Consider the following 19,117-nt stretch of genomic DNA (forward strand, 5'->3'; position numbering starts at 1 on the left):
GATTCCTTTTCCTCGACAAGCAAATTCTGTGTTGAATACTAGAACAACTATGGGTTTGAGAGTCATACCGTCCTCGTTTTGAATCCTGGCTTTGCATCCTAGTTATTACATGACTTTTGGGGCAATTGCCTAACCTTTCTGAGACTTAATTTGCTCCTCTGTAAAATGGGGCTAATAACACCACTTTCAATGGGTTGTTGTGATTACAAAATGAAGTCTGGCACATTAAAGACACCTTTCCTCCTAACCAAGGAAAGCACCCTCAGCTATTCCATCTGGGAGGCTGCTGCTATCTCAGACAGTTTCCTAATGATGTTCATGTTTTTCTAGAGGCCCATAGTTAAATGACCGCAAGTGTAGGCTCTGACAATTTGAGGTATGGGCTATATTTTGCAAGTTTAATTTTCTCTTTTTATCACCATCTCACAGCATAAGTACTATGTCTGGTGGGGCAATTATATGTAAAAGAACCTTTCATTCTAGGCTGTACTCTTTGCTGATATAAGAAAACGAGAGACATTTTCTACACACCTAAATGAGTGGTTGGAAATTAGCAACAAACATTGAGTATTTTACCTACATTAAGTGAAATAATTCATTTAATTGATTCTTTACTGAAAAATGGTATTAAAAAATAAAAGAATTAGGTGATTTGATTTCATGTACACCCAGATGTCCAAGTTTGATGTTTATAATCTCATGAGTTCCCCATGATCCCATGGGAGTAGGATAAAGATTTCAAAGAATTTAGGTGGCTTGAAAGACACTTAACAAGTGGCATATGTCTTTCCATTCTAGCTTCCTTTCCCCCATTTCACCAGACTCTGAAAGGCTTCTATAGCTTGAGGGGAACTTATTTAAGTTCATGGAAACTATAATTAAAATTCTGTCACTACAAAGACATATCTTCTGTTGTCAAACTTTAGTGTGTGTCCTTTATCTTACAGTAATACTTAGACACATAGGAAAAATTAGCTTACAGCTCACTCTAGAAGCCCTGTAGTTAAATTCAGAATTCTCTCCTAGCCTGGGAAACCAACGTTAGTTCTATAAAGCCAAATTTTACTTTAAACTTCACTTCTCAGAGGATGACTTTATTTTGGTTAATCCATAATCATGTGCTAAATATCAGCAGTTACCTATGGACTACTACTACTGAATATATCCAAAAGTCTTCAAATGTATTAATGCATTCATTTGGCAATAACAAACTTTCTCTTAAATGTCTGAATTTAGTTAAAGAATTTAAATCTATTCAGATAGTCCCTGGTTTGCTTCTGACCTGTTTTTCTTTTCTGAATGCCATCCTGTAGCTTCCTCCTCTCTACATATATAGTGAATGGTGTTGTAACATTGATCACATCTATCCACCCAGTTGCCATTCAATAAGGAGAACCTTTTTTTTTTTTTTTTTACTTTTATTGTCAGGCTGAGCATCAGGATATTAACTGTATTTTAGCAGGATATGAGCTGTATTTAGAGTTACCTAGTTTAGCATTGTATAGGATATTATTGTAAGGGGTTATTTCAGGCTTAAAGGTTTTGTTTCTCAACTGGAGGTTGGAGAGTAAGGATGAGTGAATAAAAATTTAAAAATACACATGGAAGGCATTGCACCAGCCCCTCCTGAGTAGAGCAGAAGATAGCCTTTTACCTTCAAAAATGTTCCAGGTGATGCTGGTATGTGCCTTTCCCCTACCTACCATAGTTATGAGGATTCACTCATGTCTTTCACCCATAAATCACAAAGGACCATATATAGTGGGTTTGCATATCAGCCCTGCAGCTCCTTCTCACCAAGTAGCTGGAGTTGCCCTTGTCCAGCTCAGTGAAGGAAGTAGTATCTGCTGGTCTGGTTGAATCTGAATGTTCCCATGTCCAGATTCTGGAGCTCCCTCTCCCATGGGTTCCACGCGGTACTAATGCATGAACCCATGGATCCCATTCCTCACCTCAGAGTCCTCATGAAAGAGTTCTTTATTTCTGTTCAAAGTCTATTTTTATCCATTGACTTCATGGAAAAACTAGCTTCCTTCCAGTTTTCTCTACAAGCTCCCATGAGCTTCAGGAGCCTGGCGACCAGATGTATTGTATTCACCCCTTACCTCCCCAGCAGCCACCACAGGGAAGGTACCCAACAAATGCTTTTAGAGTTAATGAATAAGCAAATGATGGCTGACTAACAGGAACGCCAGCCTCCAGCTCGAGTGTTATGTGTCTGTTCTCAACCTGGGGTGTCGTGGGGATCAGCCTGTCTTCATCCTCTGGCAATGGGGAGGGATTTGAGACTTCTTTTGTGAGAAGACAGGCTTCTTGCTTGCAGTGTCCCTGCGATGGATGTCCATTGAGCAGTCCCATGTCACTTCCCTTAAACTCGGTCAAACACCCTCCATCACTAGGGTCTTTCTGGTTTAAATGAGGGTATTCCTGCACCTCACTGATAATACCTATTAAGAACGTGTGCCTATTGGAATATGTTAACCCGCATATCTTCAAGAATCCTCTCGCCTAATGATACAGACTAAATCACTTGCTTTTCTCCTCAACATCTGAGTTAAATTAAATTTTCTTTGAACAGAGGGTTTGGGAGTTACAGTTTTCTCCTTTTCCGTCTCCTTAAATATGCTGCTCAAATTTATGGTCAGCCAGATCCTTTACCTGAAGCAAAATCGAAGGAGATATTGGATAGTAGCAGCATTCCCATATTACTAGCAGTGGCATTCCCATATTACCAGCCAGTTAGCAAAGTGGAAAGCTTCACTATCTCACTGCTTTTGGTTCCTGTCTAAGTCCATTACAGCCAGAGAAGCAGCCCTAATAGGAAATACAAGGGAGACAATTACAGATAATTTATTCTGTTCATTTATTCATTGTGTGGAAGGTGTGAGTCCCCAACCTGACTTTTACAGAGGTCATATCTCTTTTTTACATTGTAAGCAATAATAAAGAAAATGAGCTTTTCACTTCCTACATATGTCTCATGGGTTTTGTTTTATAAGATAACTTTTATTGCATTTTTTTATTGTAGGCATAATACATGTTTATTGTTTAAAAGTAGCAAATACACATAAACAATAGGAATAAAATCAGCACATAATCCCATCATACAGAGATAACTATTAACATTTGCTGTGTATCTGCTATCATTTTTTAAATATGCCTTTATGATGTTTTTACAAAAACTATACAGTACTTTTTACACTCATTTTTAAATCAAAAAAACATAATCCCAGACATATTCCCACATCATTAAATATTGTCACAAAATCTAATTTTGATGGTTGCATAGATCCCGTTATGTGGATGTGATTTATGTGCATTGTTTTCCTGTTATTTTTGTTGGTAGATTGAAAAAGTCCTTCAGCAGGGAGAGATTGGAGACTGTGCGGAACCCTACATGGTTATCAAAGAAAGTGATGGTGGAAAGGTATGATATTTTGAATACTGCTAAATGGTAACATCTTAGAATAAGGAAATATTTCCACAGAGGTGTTCCACAATATAGTTAATAGGGTTTAGTCCTTCATATATTTTCAAATGAGATCCTAATAAATTATATATAAACCAAAGAAGGAAGAGAAATTGGTCATTGATGATAACTTTTGAAAGAAATAAGCTATTAAACTCAACAAATGATGATATGCACATGAATGTCTAATTCTAAAATGAAACTAGGGCAAAGCCGGACGCCTGTTGCCTTGGTTCTGAGGCTCTGACCCAGCTGTGGGGGGAGGGCCACAGACCCCATGGAACCAAGCAGTACCAGAGCGCCCAGGCTTATCTCCACAGCATGGTCGCCAGCTTTTCAGGCGTGGATGTTTGGAAATTGGCTGCGGTTGCTGCACATCATAAATTCACTAGCACAACCCCGGTACTGAGCCCATGGAGAGGACATCTTTCCTCAGCGCCCAGCAAGATTTTTAAAGCGTGGCCTTTCTGTACTAACACTTGCCTAATCAGCATCACTTAAAAATTTCAAATAAGATGTATTGAACTCAAGACATTTATTTTATTTTATTGGATCCATCGCTGTTTATCCCCTATATGCCCTCTTCCACCTCTGCCTACCCCTACACCCTGCAATCATCACACTGTTGTCCATGTCCATGTCTCTCTCTTTTTTTCTCTTTTTTAAAAAATCTTCCCACTTCAAGACATTTTTTTAAAAAATCTACCTTTTATTCTGAATTTAGAAAGAACTCCTTGGAAGTATTGTCAACCTAATAAGGAAATTATTAAGAATCTTTATAGGTCTTTCTGGAGTTTTCTAAGGCAACTTTTGAAGAAACAGGCTCTCTTGAGAGCTTGGTAGGTGATATATAAAACTTTTTATTCCAAGATGCTCTCATGCGAATTCAAGTCAAGTTACTGGTCCCTAAAACTGACACTTGTGGATTGGCTTGTATAGTTAGCCTTGGACCTTTTTTTTTTTTTTTTAAGCTGGTGTATTTAATAGTTGAATGTAGCCTTTTTGTAAACTTCTCCTTTTCTAATCTGTATTTCCCCAGACTTCTGGCCTTCGTTGAGTATGTCCCTTTGCTGCCTACTCACTCGTTTTAATCAGTAGTGTAGGGATTTTGGAGATGCCTGTCCTATCCATGGCAGGGCAGCTGACTGGGTGCTGGTGCCCTATTGTTTGTCCCTAGTTGTCTCTTTCCATTTTTCTCTAGAGTAAAGACAAGATTGAAAAACTGAAACTTCAAGCGGAATCTTTCTGCCAGCGTTTGGGGAAATACCGGATGCCCTTTGCCTGGGCTCCTATAAGCTTAGCAAGCTTCTTCAATGTCTCCACCCTGGAGAGGGAGGTAACCGATGCAGAGTCCGTGGTTGGTAAGATTTTCAGCTGCCGGGGGAAGAGGTGGGCTCCCCAATGCACCAACTCTGAGGTCAACTGCTTATTCGTGGGGCCTTGGGGGTACAGTAAGGTGTGAGAAATGGGGAAAAAGAAGTAGATTAATAGGTTGAAAGACTCTTACGGCTTGATTACAAATGCATGATTGTAATAGAGAACGATTCCCCAAAATTATCATGAATGTTTGTGGGATTTAAATATACTCTTATAGTAAGATTTTTGGTTAGAGTTCTCTGGACAGTTTGACACATTAAAAACTTAATTTTAAGAAGCTACTTCCTCTTAAAATTATTGAAAATAACAAGAAAATATAATAACTATCTATAGCGTGTTAAAATAAAGGCACCATGATTGGTTCCAAAACATAAGGGGTAAAGTCATGGAGGTTTTGAAAAGCCGAACTCAGGTTTCTTAGCAAAATTTCCAGCCAACAGCAATGAAAGTTTCTTTTGCCAACAGCAATGAAAAAGTGGATGCCAATAGAATATCTAGTTACTGTTCAGTTTATTTAGCATGTTTCTTTTTCATCGCCTCACCCTCGGTCTGAATCATTAATTTTTAAAACGGGTTGGATATGAAACTGTTCAAGAGGCTATAGAATTTTCAAGTAGACCCACTCCTACTTGTGGCAGAGTTTCTGTTTTCCTAAATGTCTTTGGATCCAGCAAATATTTAAGTCTGGAGTCACATTTCTCGTGACTTCTCTCTTGCATTCCTTAGCTCTGCCACTTCTGAAATGTTGCCTTTAGCAGAGGAGTGGAGGAAAGGGTACTTTGTTATTACTGCTGCTATTCTGGAGTTATGGTTGCATAATTTCTGGTCAGAATTCCTGGACTATTTCTGATTTATCAATAACAAACCTCACTTTAATGCATCTTGATCTTCACACCACAATGTTTTGGTTTTTGTTTTTTTTTAATCCTCACCTGAGGATATTTTTTTTCATTGATTATTAGAGAGAGAGGGAGGGAGGGAGGGAGAAACATCGATGTGAGAGAGACACATTTATTGGTTGCCTCCCACATGCTAAGCCAGGGATCAAACCTGCAACCCAGGTACATGCCTTTGACTGGGAATCGAATCTGAGACCCTTTGGTATTCAGGCTGACCCTCTAACCACTTAGCAACACTGGGGAGGCCACAATGCTTTTTTTTTTTTTAATGCCAATCTCTATGTAGACCTAGGCAGCCTTATTTGAAAGAGTTATGCATAGAACCTAGAGGACACCCTAAATGAGGTGAACCCATAAATTCGGGCATAGGGCTTGCCGAGGCTTTCATTGTCTCTAGGTCAAGGATAAATTAACCTGACCACAGAGGCTGATTCTTGAGAAGCAGCCAGAAGAGGCAATGTGGCAAGTGTAGATGGGCAGTGGTAGCAGAAAGTTCCAATTCAGCATCACGGCAAGAGTTAAGGATAAGGGAATCTTCAAAGACAGGGTTGGCCATTTTAGAGTTCTAAGCAATTTGACTATTCACGACAGAACCCCTGAGTTTTGCAGCAGAAAAGCAATAAAATTCTCACATAAATATCAAACGGGGATAAGAAACAACAAAGCAGAGTATTAGGGTCCCAGCCCAGGGCAGGGTGTGGCTGGGTTCTAATCCCCATTAGGCAGGTCAGCAGAGAGCAGAAGAAAAATGGGATTCAGAATATACTCAGGCTGACCCTAGCATATTTGGGTCACATTCCCAAATGCCTTCAAGGGCATTTGAGTGCATGCCTTTCCCAATGGAATGAAAATGTAAAAATAAAACAAAAACAAACACTGTTGACTAAATAAAGCTTATCTGCAGACCCCGTCCTGGCTGCAGTTCTGGACTCTGCAGGGTGGCATCTGGCCTACCCTCCATGTGGGCGGGCAGCTGCTCACGGCCTCTCAGCTCTGGGCAGAGGGGGATTAGGGGCTCCAAGAGAGGGGTTAGGAAAGGTAGGGGTCAGTGGAGGGACATTTTTTTCAAGACTAGAATGGCCACACTCAGTGTTCTTGTTCAGTGACTTTCCACATAGCTTATATATGGTAAAGTTAATAACTACTGTCTTCAAACAGAAAGGCAAGCTTTAGAATGACAATTGTTTTCCATAAAGGAAGAGGCTCTGTGGGTGAGCGGAGAACCTTATCCCAATCTAGAAGGCTTTCGGAAAGAGCCCTCTCCTTGGAGGAAAATGGGGTCGGATCCAACTTCAAGACCACCAGCATGACCATTAACAGCTTCTTCAAGCAGGTACCTCTCCATGTTAGTGTGGTGGGGTTTGTCTCATAACGTTATGGGTTTGGGAGCCCAAAGTGGTAGTCTATGTAATGAATAAGAGAACAAGGTAGTTAACCTCACCGAGCCTAAATCTCATTATCCACAGAACAAGGATGATGGTGCTTGCTTCATGTGGCTTTTGGGGAGATTAGATGACATGAGGCAGGTAAAACTCTGCTCAGAGTGCCTGGGATAGAGCAGGTGCTCATGGAGTGTTAGCTCTTCCCGCTGAGGGCTAACTGCCTTCATACACACTGTCCTGCTGGAACACTCATGGTCAGTTCGTTTGTAGGCTATACGAGCTGTCTGCCTGAAGCATTGTCCCCGCTTGGTCTCGGGGATCCCTGACCGGGCTGTTGTCCTTCTCACCACGGTTCCATGTGCACACTGCAGGGCTGCCCTACTTGCTCAGAGAAGGTGACCATTGCACATGGCGCTCTGCGTTGGCTCAGTAAACATTTCTTTAAAAAACAAAGAATTTCCTAGAGTAGAATGATGGTTGCCAGGGGCTGGAGGGAGGGGTGAAGAGAGTTGTTGTTTAAAGGGCACAGGGTTTCAGTTTTGCAGTATGAAAGAGCCCTGGAGATCAGTTGCACAACAATGTAAATGTACTTAACACTAGGGAACTGAACACTCAGAATGGCTAAGATGGCAAATGTTATATTATGTGTATTTTTACCACACAAAGAAAACCTTAGGCTTGGTTTTAGAAAATTTCCATAGCTCAATCTTCATGGGGCATTTCAAGGTGTTATGTTAATAATCTGAAATGCAGAAGGGATATTGAAGGGTCTGTGCACTGTACCCATAATAGCATGGGGCTGAAGGGGTTTCTATTCCAGATATACTTCCAATTGTATTAACTTGGGGTGGGGGCAAAGTACTTAACTAAGTCTGAGTTTTCTCACTGTACTTGGAAATAAGTTACACCTACCTACCTACCTTACCAGGCTACCTTACCTTGCAAGGATTAGAGCCCTTGCCTGTGACTCCCTTGGGAAAGTACGTGTCCCACGTAGGCACATAGAGAAAGGTATTTATGCTTATCCTGCTTAGTCAAGACAAATATGAAAAAAAGTGAGGACAGGGAAAAAATGGAAAGACGCTGTCACCATCTTCAAATCTTTGAAGAAGGAAGTACACTTATTCTGTATTATTCCAGGAGTAAAACAAGCATCAGTGGCCTTAAGTTATAGGGTGAAGATGCTGTTGGCCTAGATTTCTAATGGTCAAATAGACTTCCGTAGAATGCATAGAAGCCCCATCCCCAGAAGGTTAATGAGAGGCTGAGTGACAATAAGTCCAAGAATAGTAGAGAAGAAATACTAGTATTGATAAGGGGCTGAACTAAATGACTTCACCATTGCCTATAATCTTAATTTCTAAGAATTAAATAAAATTTAAAGATAAAAATCTTCCCATAAATCATCGGTCCCTACCCCAGGAGTCAATGGTGCATCTGTACTAACCCTCACTTCTCTCTTGGCAGGAGGGAGATCGACTCAGTGATGAAGACTTATTCAAGTTTTTAGCAGACTACAAAAGATCTTCTTCCTTACAGAGAAGAGTCAAGTCCATTCCAGGTGTGGATGGCTTGTCTTTATCCTCTTAAGCTGTGCCAAAGCCATTTGTGATTAGACACATTACTTGTCTACTGCTGCAGTTTATAAAATTATGTGTACCAAATGAGACGTGGGATTTTACACCAGGAGTTGAGTCTGAATTGGTCTACTTTTTTTTTGAAACTCTATTAGTATTTTCTATTCTATTAAATAATTGATTCTTTAAATAAACATGCTTTTAGATCTGGTTTCTTAGACAATCAGGTCATTGTTGGAATAGAAGAGTCTTTTTCATCATATACAATAGGATATGGAACTTTTAGTATACAAAGGAAAATGAAAGTAAGATGCTTTGATAGAAGGTGAGAACATCTTCCTTATCCTCAGCTTAATCGCTTCTGAGGCACTTCTGCAGCACCCTAAAGTACCAGAGAACCCAGTTCGAGAACCACCAGTGTTTACTTAAATATATACTATTATAGGGTGGTAGTTCTGGAAGGAACTTTAAAAATCCTCCGATCTATTTCTACTCACTCTACAATTTCTTGCTTTTTAATTTCTAGAAATAGAATCTCAAGAGTTGTCATGACATGCTTTTTCTCCAGCTACAGGAAATTAGCTGGGAATTTCAGAACTCTCACACTCCCACAACTTCTCCTTATTTTCATAAAAGAAATATGCTACAACAATTTTTCTCGATTCCTCTTAGTATGACAGTATCTTTCTTAAAACACTCGTTTTCTTTCTTTAGGCTTGCTCAGACTGGAGATTTCTCTGGCTCCAGAGATAATCAATTGTTGTCTGACTCCTGAACTACTGCCAGTGAAACCCTTTTCTGAAAACCGGACACGTCCACACAAAGAGATTTTGGAATTTCCAGTCCGGGAAGTGTATGTCCCTCATACTGTGTACAGGTGAGAAACAAAGGCTCTTGGTAAACCATTGAGCCCACATTTACAGTTTTGTTTGAACAATGCCTTCGTCGTCCTTCGATCTACCTTCCTAGTTACTAAGTTTTGGAAAAAATGAAATATGTTTACAAAACTATAGATAATTGCTAGATCATGTTCTAAAAATTATTATCTAATTTTTTTCAGTCATAATTGTAGTGGGCATATTCTTTCCAGAAATGAAAAATTCCTCACCATCATTACCTTGGTTTTCCTATGTGCAGAAGGATGTAGTCGGGAAAGAGCAATGTGACCAAAAAATGTTCTCAGTGTTTACTAGACAGGTTTTACCTTGAAACCAGCTCTGTCCCATGGAATTTACAGCAATGACAGAAATGTTCTAAATGTGTGCTGCCCAATACAATTGCTACTAACCACATGTGACTTGTTCAGCATTTGAGATGTGGCTAGGGCAGTGGACGAACTGAAATTTTCATTTTATTTAACTTTAATTAATTTGAATTTAAATTTGTAGCTGTAAGTGGTTGGTGGCCACCATATTGAACAGCATGGAGCTAGACCAGGGGTAGACAAACTTTTTGTCTCGAGGGCCACAATGGGTTCTTAAACTGGACCGGAGGGCCGGAACAAAAGCATGGATGGAGTGTTTGTGTGAACTAATATAAATTCAAAGTAAACATCATTACATAAAAGGGTACGGTCTTTTTTTTTTTTAGTTTTATTCATTTCAAATGGGCCGTAGTTTGCCCACAGCTGAGCTAGACAGTAAGCGCCTAAAGGTTAGGCTGCCTCGGTTTCTTGGAGGCTTGACTTGGGACTGGGCGGAAACTTGTCAACACACATCTGCCAAAGCCATTGCTGCTCACATTTTTAGTTTTTATTTTGAGAAGATGTTTTTAATGCGGAGAAGAATGCTGTAACAAGCACCTTTTCTCCACCATCTGGAAATGACATTGTGAGTGTGTGTGTGTGTGTGTGTGTGTGTGTGTGTGTGTGTGAGTGAGAGAAATCATACTGATTAAGTTGAAGTCTCCTCTAGTCACAGACTTCTACCTTGCTGCCCAAGCATCAATGATGAACTTATGTGTGTCTTTTCTTCCATTCTCTCCTGTTTCACATACGTGTATGTTTGTGCATGTGTACATACATGTATATGTATGTATCTGTGAACAACAAGTAGTAGTATTTTTACATTCATTTTATTTTATTTATTTATTTTTTAAAACTATATTTTATTAATTTTTTTACAGAGAGGAAGGGAGAGGAATAGAGAGTTAGAAACATCGGTGAGAGAGAAACACTCATCAGCTGCCTCCTGTACACTCCCTACTGGGAATGTGCCCGCAACCAAGGTACATGCCCTGACTGGAATCAAACCTGGGACCCTTCAGTCCGCAGGCCAACGCTCTATCCACTGAGCAAACCGGTTAGGGCTTTACATAAATTTTAAATGTCCGTAAGTGGCTGCACACTCTATGTATTATACTGTACTTTTCATCCAACAGTATGATTTTTTTCTTTTTTGTTTAATTATTACTGTGGACTCGTGAATTTTATTGATTCAGTGTGTTACACTCAAAGGATTTTTTTTAAATATATTTTATTGCTTTTTTTTTTACAGAGAGGGAGGGAGATGGATAGAGAGTTATAAACATTGATGAGAGAGAAACATTGATCAGCTGCCTCCTGCACACCCCCTACTGGGGATGTGCCCGCAACCAAGGTACATGCCCTTGACCGGAATCAAACCTGGGACCTTTCAGTCCGTAGGCCGATGCTCTATCCACTGAGCCAAACTGGTTAGGGCCTTAAAGAATATTTTAATTAATTAGATTTTCACAAATTTAATGAATGAGAATTACTTGACAGCTTGTATTTTAGAAATATTAATACTGATTTACATAGCACTTTGTCATCATTTTTAACTGCTGTATAATATTCCTTTGTATAAAGAGGGATTATTTTTCCATTTCTTTTTTTTTTAAAATTAATAGACATTTATGGGTTTTTTTCAATTTGGGGTTCTTATACTGTGCAATGAGAACATTTGTCTGGGTCTTTCTGTGCACATTGTGTGAATGTTTTCCTAAGGAATATGCCTAAAAGTGAAATCACTGGGTCACAAGTGATACACATTTTAAGTTTTATCTATACTGCCACTTCCCCCCCCCCAAATTGTACCAGTTTGCAATCCTTTCCATAGAGTAAGAGAAGTTTGATTCCCCCAGACCCTCACCTATACTGTCCAATATGATATGTGTATGTGGGACTGAATGCCAAGAACTTCAGAACTCACCTAACCCAAACACACCCACCCCACATTTCCAGATGTACAAAAGTGAGACCCAGACAGGGTAAATGAGCCGTTCACTGAAGTCAAAAACTACAGTGAAAAAATCAAGCAACCATCCACACAATTAGAAATGGACCTCTTCCTTTTAATGTTGGTGTGGTACACACGTCTTTCCCCATTTAATCCTTTCAGAAGCAGCTCTTCGTTTTCTAACTTCATTCCTTCCATTAAACTCAACCCAAGTCCTCCTCCTAGATAAATAAGCATTCCTAAGATGAAGTAGTTTCAGTTCTCCATTCTGTTTAGGGAAATGAAGGCATGAAAATGTTTGCTTATGGATGCCGTGTTTGTATCTTTAGAAACCCTATCCTATAATTGGAAAAAAATGATTGTGGAATTGAAATAAACTTGCACCAAATGAATTCTATAGTTATTCAACTTCCCCTCAGCATTTAATTACCCATGGGAAGCACTTACAACTCTCTGCACTCCTTGCTGCAAACATTACCCTTAATTACATCACAGCGGGACTCAGAATGCATTAGTGTGCTGATGACTCAGAAATGTAGGCGTGCGAAGGAGAACAAGTCTGGAGGACTACTGTGGACCCAACTTGCCTTCGTGAGAAACGGACCCTGAGTGCAAAGTGAATATTCTTTAAGCTGTTCTATACACTATGGAAATGCAAGGCCATGCCATTAAAACCAGGTCGCTACCCTTGGGAATGATAGAAGAAAACACTTCCCTCCATTTTGCTCATGGTGCCTTTTCTTGGCTCCCAGCCCACCCTTGTTTATACCTTGTTTAAGAAACAAGAGATGTAATAAACTTGTTTAAGAATTTTACTACGTGAAAACATCAAGGAATTCAGAGATCATCTTGTCTGATCTCCCGAGCTGCTGTTAAATTGTTAATAGTTCTTCTCCAGTCCTCACATGCTTTATAGTGGTTTTGTTTAGTTTGGTCTTGACAGTAACCAGTCCTGGACTAATTCTCCCCTTTCCTTCACTTCCACTGCCATTTCACAAAATGGAATGGAAGACTCAAGTCAGGACTGAACGCCAGGTCAAATTGGTGGGGTGACTAATTTTGCCGTTACTGATCTAATTTTCTCATTTCTGTCATTTATCCCTTCTTTTTGTTTCTTGTCATCTCCCTGTACCTCAAAAAACATAAAACCTCATATCTTTTCTGTCCGCTCCTGCCTGAAAATCCAAGTCTGTTTCAAGCAAAGGTCTCCTAATTTATGTACATTATGGTATCAGTAAGAAGTATGGTCTAATGCAGCCGTGGGCAAACTACGGCCCGCGGGCTGGATCTGGCCCATTTGAAATGAATAAAACTATTGAAAAAAAAAAGACCGTACCCTTTTATGTAATGATGTTTACTTTGAATTTATATTAGTTCACACAAACACTCGATCCATGCTTTTGTTCCGGCCCTCCAGTCCAGTTTAAGAACCCATTGTGGCCCTCGAGTCAAAAAGTTTGCCCACCCCTGGTCTAATGTCTTATCTCTTCCAAGAGTATTATTTCAGTAGAGACAACAGTTCCTGTTTCAGTTAGAAAAGTTTTCCCTCGACTTAGTTGAATCCTGGATATCTTTCTAAGAATTTGCTAAGTAGGGTAACTTTCCACGTTGATGTTTCTATTTCCATGACTAATCCTGGTTACAGCTATGTCCCTTTAAGAAAATGAAACAAATAAAAATTAAGATTTACAGAGCAGATAAATTCAGGGATAATTCTTTATAGAGGATTCTCCTAAGGAATATAAAATATGATTTGACTTATAAAAATTTTGATCTATCCAGAACTTATGAAGAATATGTCTGTTAGTGCCCTAGCCAGATTTTGGCTCAGTGCATAGAGCGTTGGCCTGTGGGCTGAAGGGTCTCACGTTCAGTTCCTCTCAGGGCACATGTCCAGGTTGCAGATTGATCCCCAGTAGGGGGCGTGCAGTAGGCAGCCAATCACTGATTCTTTCTCATCATTATGTTTCTATCTCTCTCTCCCTCTCCCTTCCTCTCTGAAATCAGTAACAATATTTTTATATATATTTATTTTTAAAAAGAAAAAGAATATATCTGTTGGGCAAAGGATTCAAATTTCAAATTTGTGTCCTTTTAACATAAATGGCAGAGGGAACTATTTGGTGGAGGGAACTATTACATGGCTCTAATGGCGGATGTTGTCTAGCCTCGAGTGTGCATGGTGGCCAGAGTCACACATTACAGGATTCTAATATGGGTGAAGTTTCCATTGAACACCGATGGATTAGAACCCAGGTTACTCGTATCTCTCTTAAAGGAGCAGCTGCCATGGAACTTCACATAAAACTAGCTTAGTATAGCCTGGTTGCCTTCCGGCCCTCGGTCTCCCCATTCTCCTATCTCTTCAGGGGCCTCCTCTGATTGCCCTACCCCTTCTGATGCACTCAGTCAGGGTCACTGTGTTGTACCACAGCGGGCACCATACACATCGTATTCTCTGTAGATGCTGACCCTGGTGCCTCCACCTTACTTTTATTGCTTAAAGGAGCAGTCATAGGAGAACTATGCTGGACTCAGAAACATCCCATGAGCCCGCCAGGGTTGGTCACTGATAAAATGAACACCTTCTCTAAGGAAAGAGGTGAACTTCTAGAGCCAGAGTGCTGATCCCAGGAATAGCCAGCGTCTCCTAGACCAGTGCCGTGTGCCACCTCTATGGGTTACCGGCATGGAGCCCAACAAGTGTTCCCTGAAACAGACCCAGGCAAGATCTTTTGCAAAATCACAGAGGACTGCCCTTCTGAAAGTGGAGAACAGCTGGAAAAATCAGGTTGATAAATAGGATTACTCAAATCTGAATTTAGCTTTCCTTTCTTCACGCCCAGATTAAGAAAACACTGCTTCTTAGCCCAGAAACACGTTTGGACCAACTCCTGGCTTATTTTCCATGTGGCCCAGCAGCTGGTAATAGAGACGCCAGCTGCCTTCTGGTGGGAGCAGAATGAAAACAGCACGGGCTGGGGCCAAGGCCTAGTGCGACCTTGAAGGGTATTTTATCCTGTGGCCGCGGGGGCATGTACAGAGATCACAGGCGCTGAAGTTGTAATGAGCTTGTTAAGCTCCTTGCCATCCCTTTAACTGGTGATTACATTAGGGAAGTCACATAAAGTGTGTTTTCATTTCTCATCCCGGCCCCCGAGAGCCTCTGAGGTCATTTTATCCAATTATCAGATTGCTGCGGAGGACTGTGCTGGCTGAGAACAAGCCTATCAGTTAGAACACGATTTCTTTGATGGGTTATTAGCTGTTTCCAGGCCTCCTCCTATTCAGCCGAATGTTCTGCAACCAGAAGCCTACATTCCCAAAGCTTGCCTGATAACTGGTCTGAAAGGGAGGTGTCTCCATGTCACAGTGGAGTTTTGAGGAATACTACCAGCCTTGCACCCCACAGGGCCAAAAGGAATGGCGTGGGGTAATTGTGCCAGCCCATCTTGCATGAATGCCTGGAAGTTGTAATTGAGAGAATAGGACTTCTAAGGAAAGGAATGAACCAGAAATCATTCTGGATGAGGTGGCTAGGAAGGACTTGGGGCATAGAGAATGGAAGCTGTCCTTGAGAGGGATTTTATTTTGTCCAAGGAGATGGATTCCCAATCTGAGCCCAGTGGAGCTTCTCCCTATTGTGGGTGACGGGGTGGGGAGAAGGTGGTTGTGCCTCAGTCTATTGTGGAGCTTTATAATAACTCAAGTGTCCATCTTGGACACTTAGCTGCCTGGACACTCCCATTCAGGAGGTCTGGGGCAGGGCCTTGGACCTCCTTTAAGAATCAAAGTTCCCCCTTCCTTTTATGGAGTTCCTTTCAATGAGTTCTTCAATCTATGGCAGTGATGGCGAACCTTTTGAGCTCGGCATGTCAGCATTTTGAAAAACCCTAATTTAACTCTGGTGCCGTGTCAACATATAGAAATTTTTTGATATTTGCAACCATAGTAAAACAAAGACTTGATATTTATTTTATATATTTAAATGCCATTTAACAAAGAAAATCAACCAAAAAAATGAGTTTGCCTGTCACCTCCGACACACGTGTCATAGGTTCACCATCACTGATCTATGGAGTCACGCAAAGGTCCACAGTGACATCAGCTGCTGGAAACACTGCTCTGAAGCCCACTCGTTGGTTTTACTAAACTTAGCAAGCAAATGCTTGTGGAACACAAAGCTTATTGTGAACAAACAATTTAAGAACAGCAGTGCAGCCCAGGCAAAATACAATCATTTGAATTAGCCAAGTAATGGAGACAAAGGCAAAGTGATTCCTGTTGCCTGAATTATCCGGATAATTGAGTCCCTGTACTTAACTTTGCTGTGGCAAGTTTGTCTCAATAAATCAGGAGCGTAATCCCCATGTACCTAATGTCCTGCTCCAAAACTTGGCCAACCTCCTTTTTTTCCTGAAAAAATGAAAAAATTCAGGAGAAGCCAGTTACCTAAAATTACTTAGCAACTATTGCAGGTTTTGCAAAGCTATCTTTTCAGCCACTTGAGGGCACAATTCGCTCACTTTCTAGATTCAGCTGCAATTTGCTATATTTCCTATTACAAAGGGAATTATTATGATTTTATTAAAGGAAAACACACATTTTACTTTTTGCCTTTGAAGTGTAGGAGCAAAAACAAAACAAAACAAACAAAATCACGGGAAAGTGTTCCAGTGTTCCAAGAGATTGCTGTTGTCATATTTTGCAAAGCGTTTTATTTTGACCTGTCAGCAGCTTCTGCCTTCATTAGTAAGTCATGACCTTAGAAATCTGGAACTTTTTGGAAGATATAGTAGGGAGACACATTGAGATCTGTATCCTGTGGTTAGAGAGAGAGTGAAATCTCATCTGTGAGAGGTGTTGTTCACTATACATATTTACACATGGGCCGATCCTGACTCACATACAGAACTAAGAGAATATGGGTGAGGCAGTAATGAAATCATGTTAAGGAGGTTCCATGTACATTAATGTCACTGACTCCACAAGTCACAGCTCCACACGATACTCATTCATTTTGAGTCGGCCATGCTTTTGTGTTATTGCCTATTAACAACTCTCCTAACAAAAAATCCTGCTCTGTCTATTTCATGATGGCAGAAACGTTCTTCACAGAGCCTTTACAGAGAATTCACCACGAAGGTTCACGAAATATCTTATTTTTTTTCATGTGTTTGGAGTATGAGGTTGGGGGCAGAAGCAATAGAAATGGTGATGAACGTAAGGCAAATCTGGGCTTGCATTTGATTGCGATGAGGCATAGTTTGCCTAGATTAGAAGGAGCCTCCTAAAGTCCAAAAAAGCCTTCTTTCTTTGATTTCTATGGTTTTGTTAGTTTTTTAATTATTTTAAAATTAGTTCTTTGAAGTGGCTTGTCTTCTGGGGAGATAGCCTTCGGGGAATTGTTCTCTCTTATTTCTTCTGTTATTGGGGTGGGGAGGCTAAAAATCTTTTCTACTTTTTAGCTTTTTCATCCTTAGTTTTGTCTTTCCTGTGTACTCTATTGGTGGCCCAGAGATCAGCATCCACCCACTCCTCCCAAGAAGTGTTTGGCCATCTCTAAAGCAGAGGTATTTTAACAGCTCTCTGTTAATGGATGTCCTATGGTTTCAAGGCCTCAGACAAGCTGCCCTTGACCCCTTTCAGCAGAAGTCAAAATGCTCTGGGTGAAATATTACATGCTGTGTCACCGCCACCAGCTTCCCAGGGGAAGAGTGGGTTTGGGTGGAGGCAATGCTGGCAAGCCCCACAGCACAAAGCAAAATAGAACTATGAGTAGGGAAGGACTGAGTTTTGACAATGTAACAAGATCATTTTTTAGAAACCATGGCTAACCAGTTGTATGTCATGAATTTTTTATCATTAAAAATGAATTTCATTTATCCACTGGCCTAAACCCCAGAAAGGTAATAAAACTTCCAAAGCTGTGCGGTTCCAACTCATTTGTTTTATCTTCTTTGTTTGACAGCCTTCAAAATGTAAGCTGAGATCCATGCAACAGGGTGGGAATATAAATATTATGGTTTAATAAAGATAAAAGTAGAGAAACTCAACTTAGTGGCTAATTTTAATTATTTTTTTTTACCCAATCTCCATGCCTAAGCTAAAAATTATGCATTTAGCAACAAGAATATCATTTCTCAGCATTTCCTAGACTTAGAGTTTTTACTAGTAAAACCAAGCCTGTGGTTGCTTTTGTATAGATCCACTTGCTTCATGGGGTGAGTGACATGAGCGGTGTTTTCTCTCCTGTCAGAATTTCCTCCATGGGTTCACAGATAGGAAGCAGACCAGTTTCTTTAACTTATTAATAGATTTCCATTTCTGTTATGCCAAGGCACCAGTTGATGTCCTCAAAGATGATATACACAAATGTCTCACTTTTAAGAAATAAGAAAGGAGTCACACTTAGACACCTTAGAATTCTGACTCATTTTCCACCTGAGGATTGGGTGAATTTGCCGCCCAGAGCAGGAACCGGGGAATTCTTCTCCAGTTCATTGTATTCTGTTCCTTTCCCCCCTGATACAGATCTTCTGAGCTTGCTTGTCCTTCCCTTCGCTCTCATGACTGTCAAGGTAAGAACTTGGCATCCCTCAGTGCATCTTTGCAGAAAGCGCCCTGTGCTCCTCAGGCTACCCTCATCTCAAGCTCAGGGTTCTGTCCAGTTCTTGCATCATTGGCCTTTATGTTTCCTGGTTGAAGAACTTTTTATGTCACAGATGTCGAGCCAAATGCTACCAATGAACACACCATCCAGGACATTTAGAGGCTACTGTAATTCTTTCATACCATGAATGAGATATTCTTACTGGGGAGAGGAGAAGAGAGGGGGGATGATTCATTTTCCTTGGGCAGGTTTTCTTTCACTCTAATGGTCACCCAACCCGAATGAAGAGTTTAATCAATGGCCTGTCCTTACTTTGTGAAAAAGCAAAATGATAACAATTATCCCCCAACCCCTTCCCTACAATAGTTTGAAACCACCTCCAAAACCCAAGCAAGCCTTCTCTCCCACCAAGTACCCAAAGCAAGTATATGTTTCTAGATGGAGGTAGTGGAGGCATCTGGAGAATTTATTCTTATTTATTCAAATAATGCAGCTGTTTCCTCCAATTCCAATACTTTCTCCTCCAACCCAAACTGAGGCAACTAACAATATTAAAAACATCAGGAATGATCAGGCAAGCATTGTAATGAATAATATTGATTT

General features: G+C 40.4%; 1 protein-coding gene across 1 annotated transcript in view; it reads left to right on the forward strand.

The window, feature by feature from the left end:
• The window catches only part of DOCK8 (dedicator of cytokinesis 8), a 200,976-nt gene that overhangs the window by 96,205 nt on the left and 85,654 nt on the right, over positions 1 to 19,117 (forward strand). Inside the window, 5 exon segments of the mRNA XM_015565032.1 lie at positions 3,347 to 3,427; positions 4,671 to 4,830; positions 6,942 to 7,078; positions 8,595 to 8,688; positions 9,419 to 9,581. Of these exon segments, the coding sequence (XP_015420518.1) occupies positions 3,347 to 3,427; positions 4,671 to 4,830; positions 6,942 to 7,078; positions 8,595 to 8,688; positions 9,419 to 9,581 (635 nt within the window).

This window comes from Myotis davidii, unplaced genomic scaffold (genome assembly GCF_000327345.1).
Source record: "Myotis davidii unplaced genomic scaffold, ASM32734v1 scaffold616, whole genome shotgun sequence".
Lineage (NCBI taxonomy): Eukaryota > Metazoa > Chordata > Mammalia > Chiroptera > Vespertilionidae > Myotis > Myotis davidii.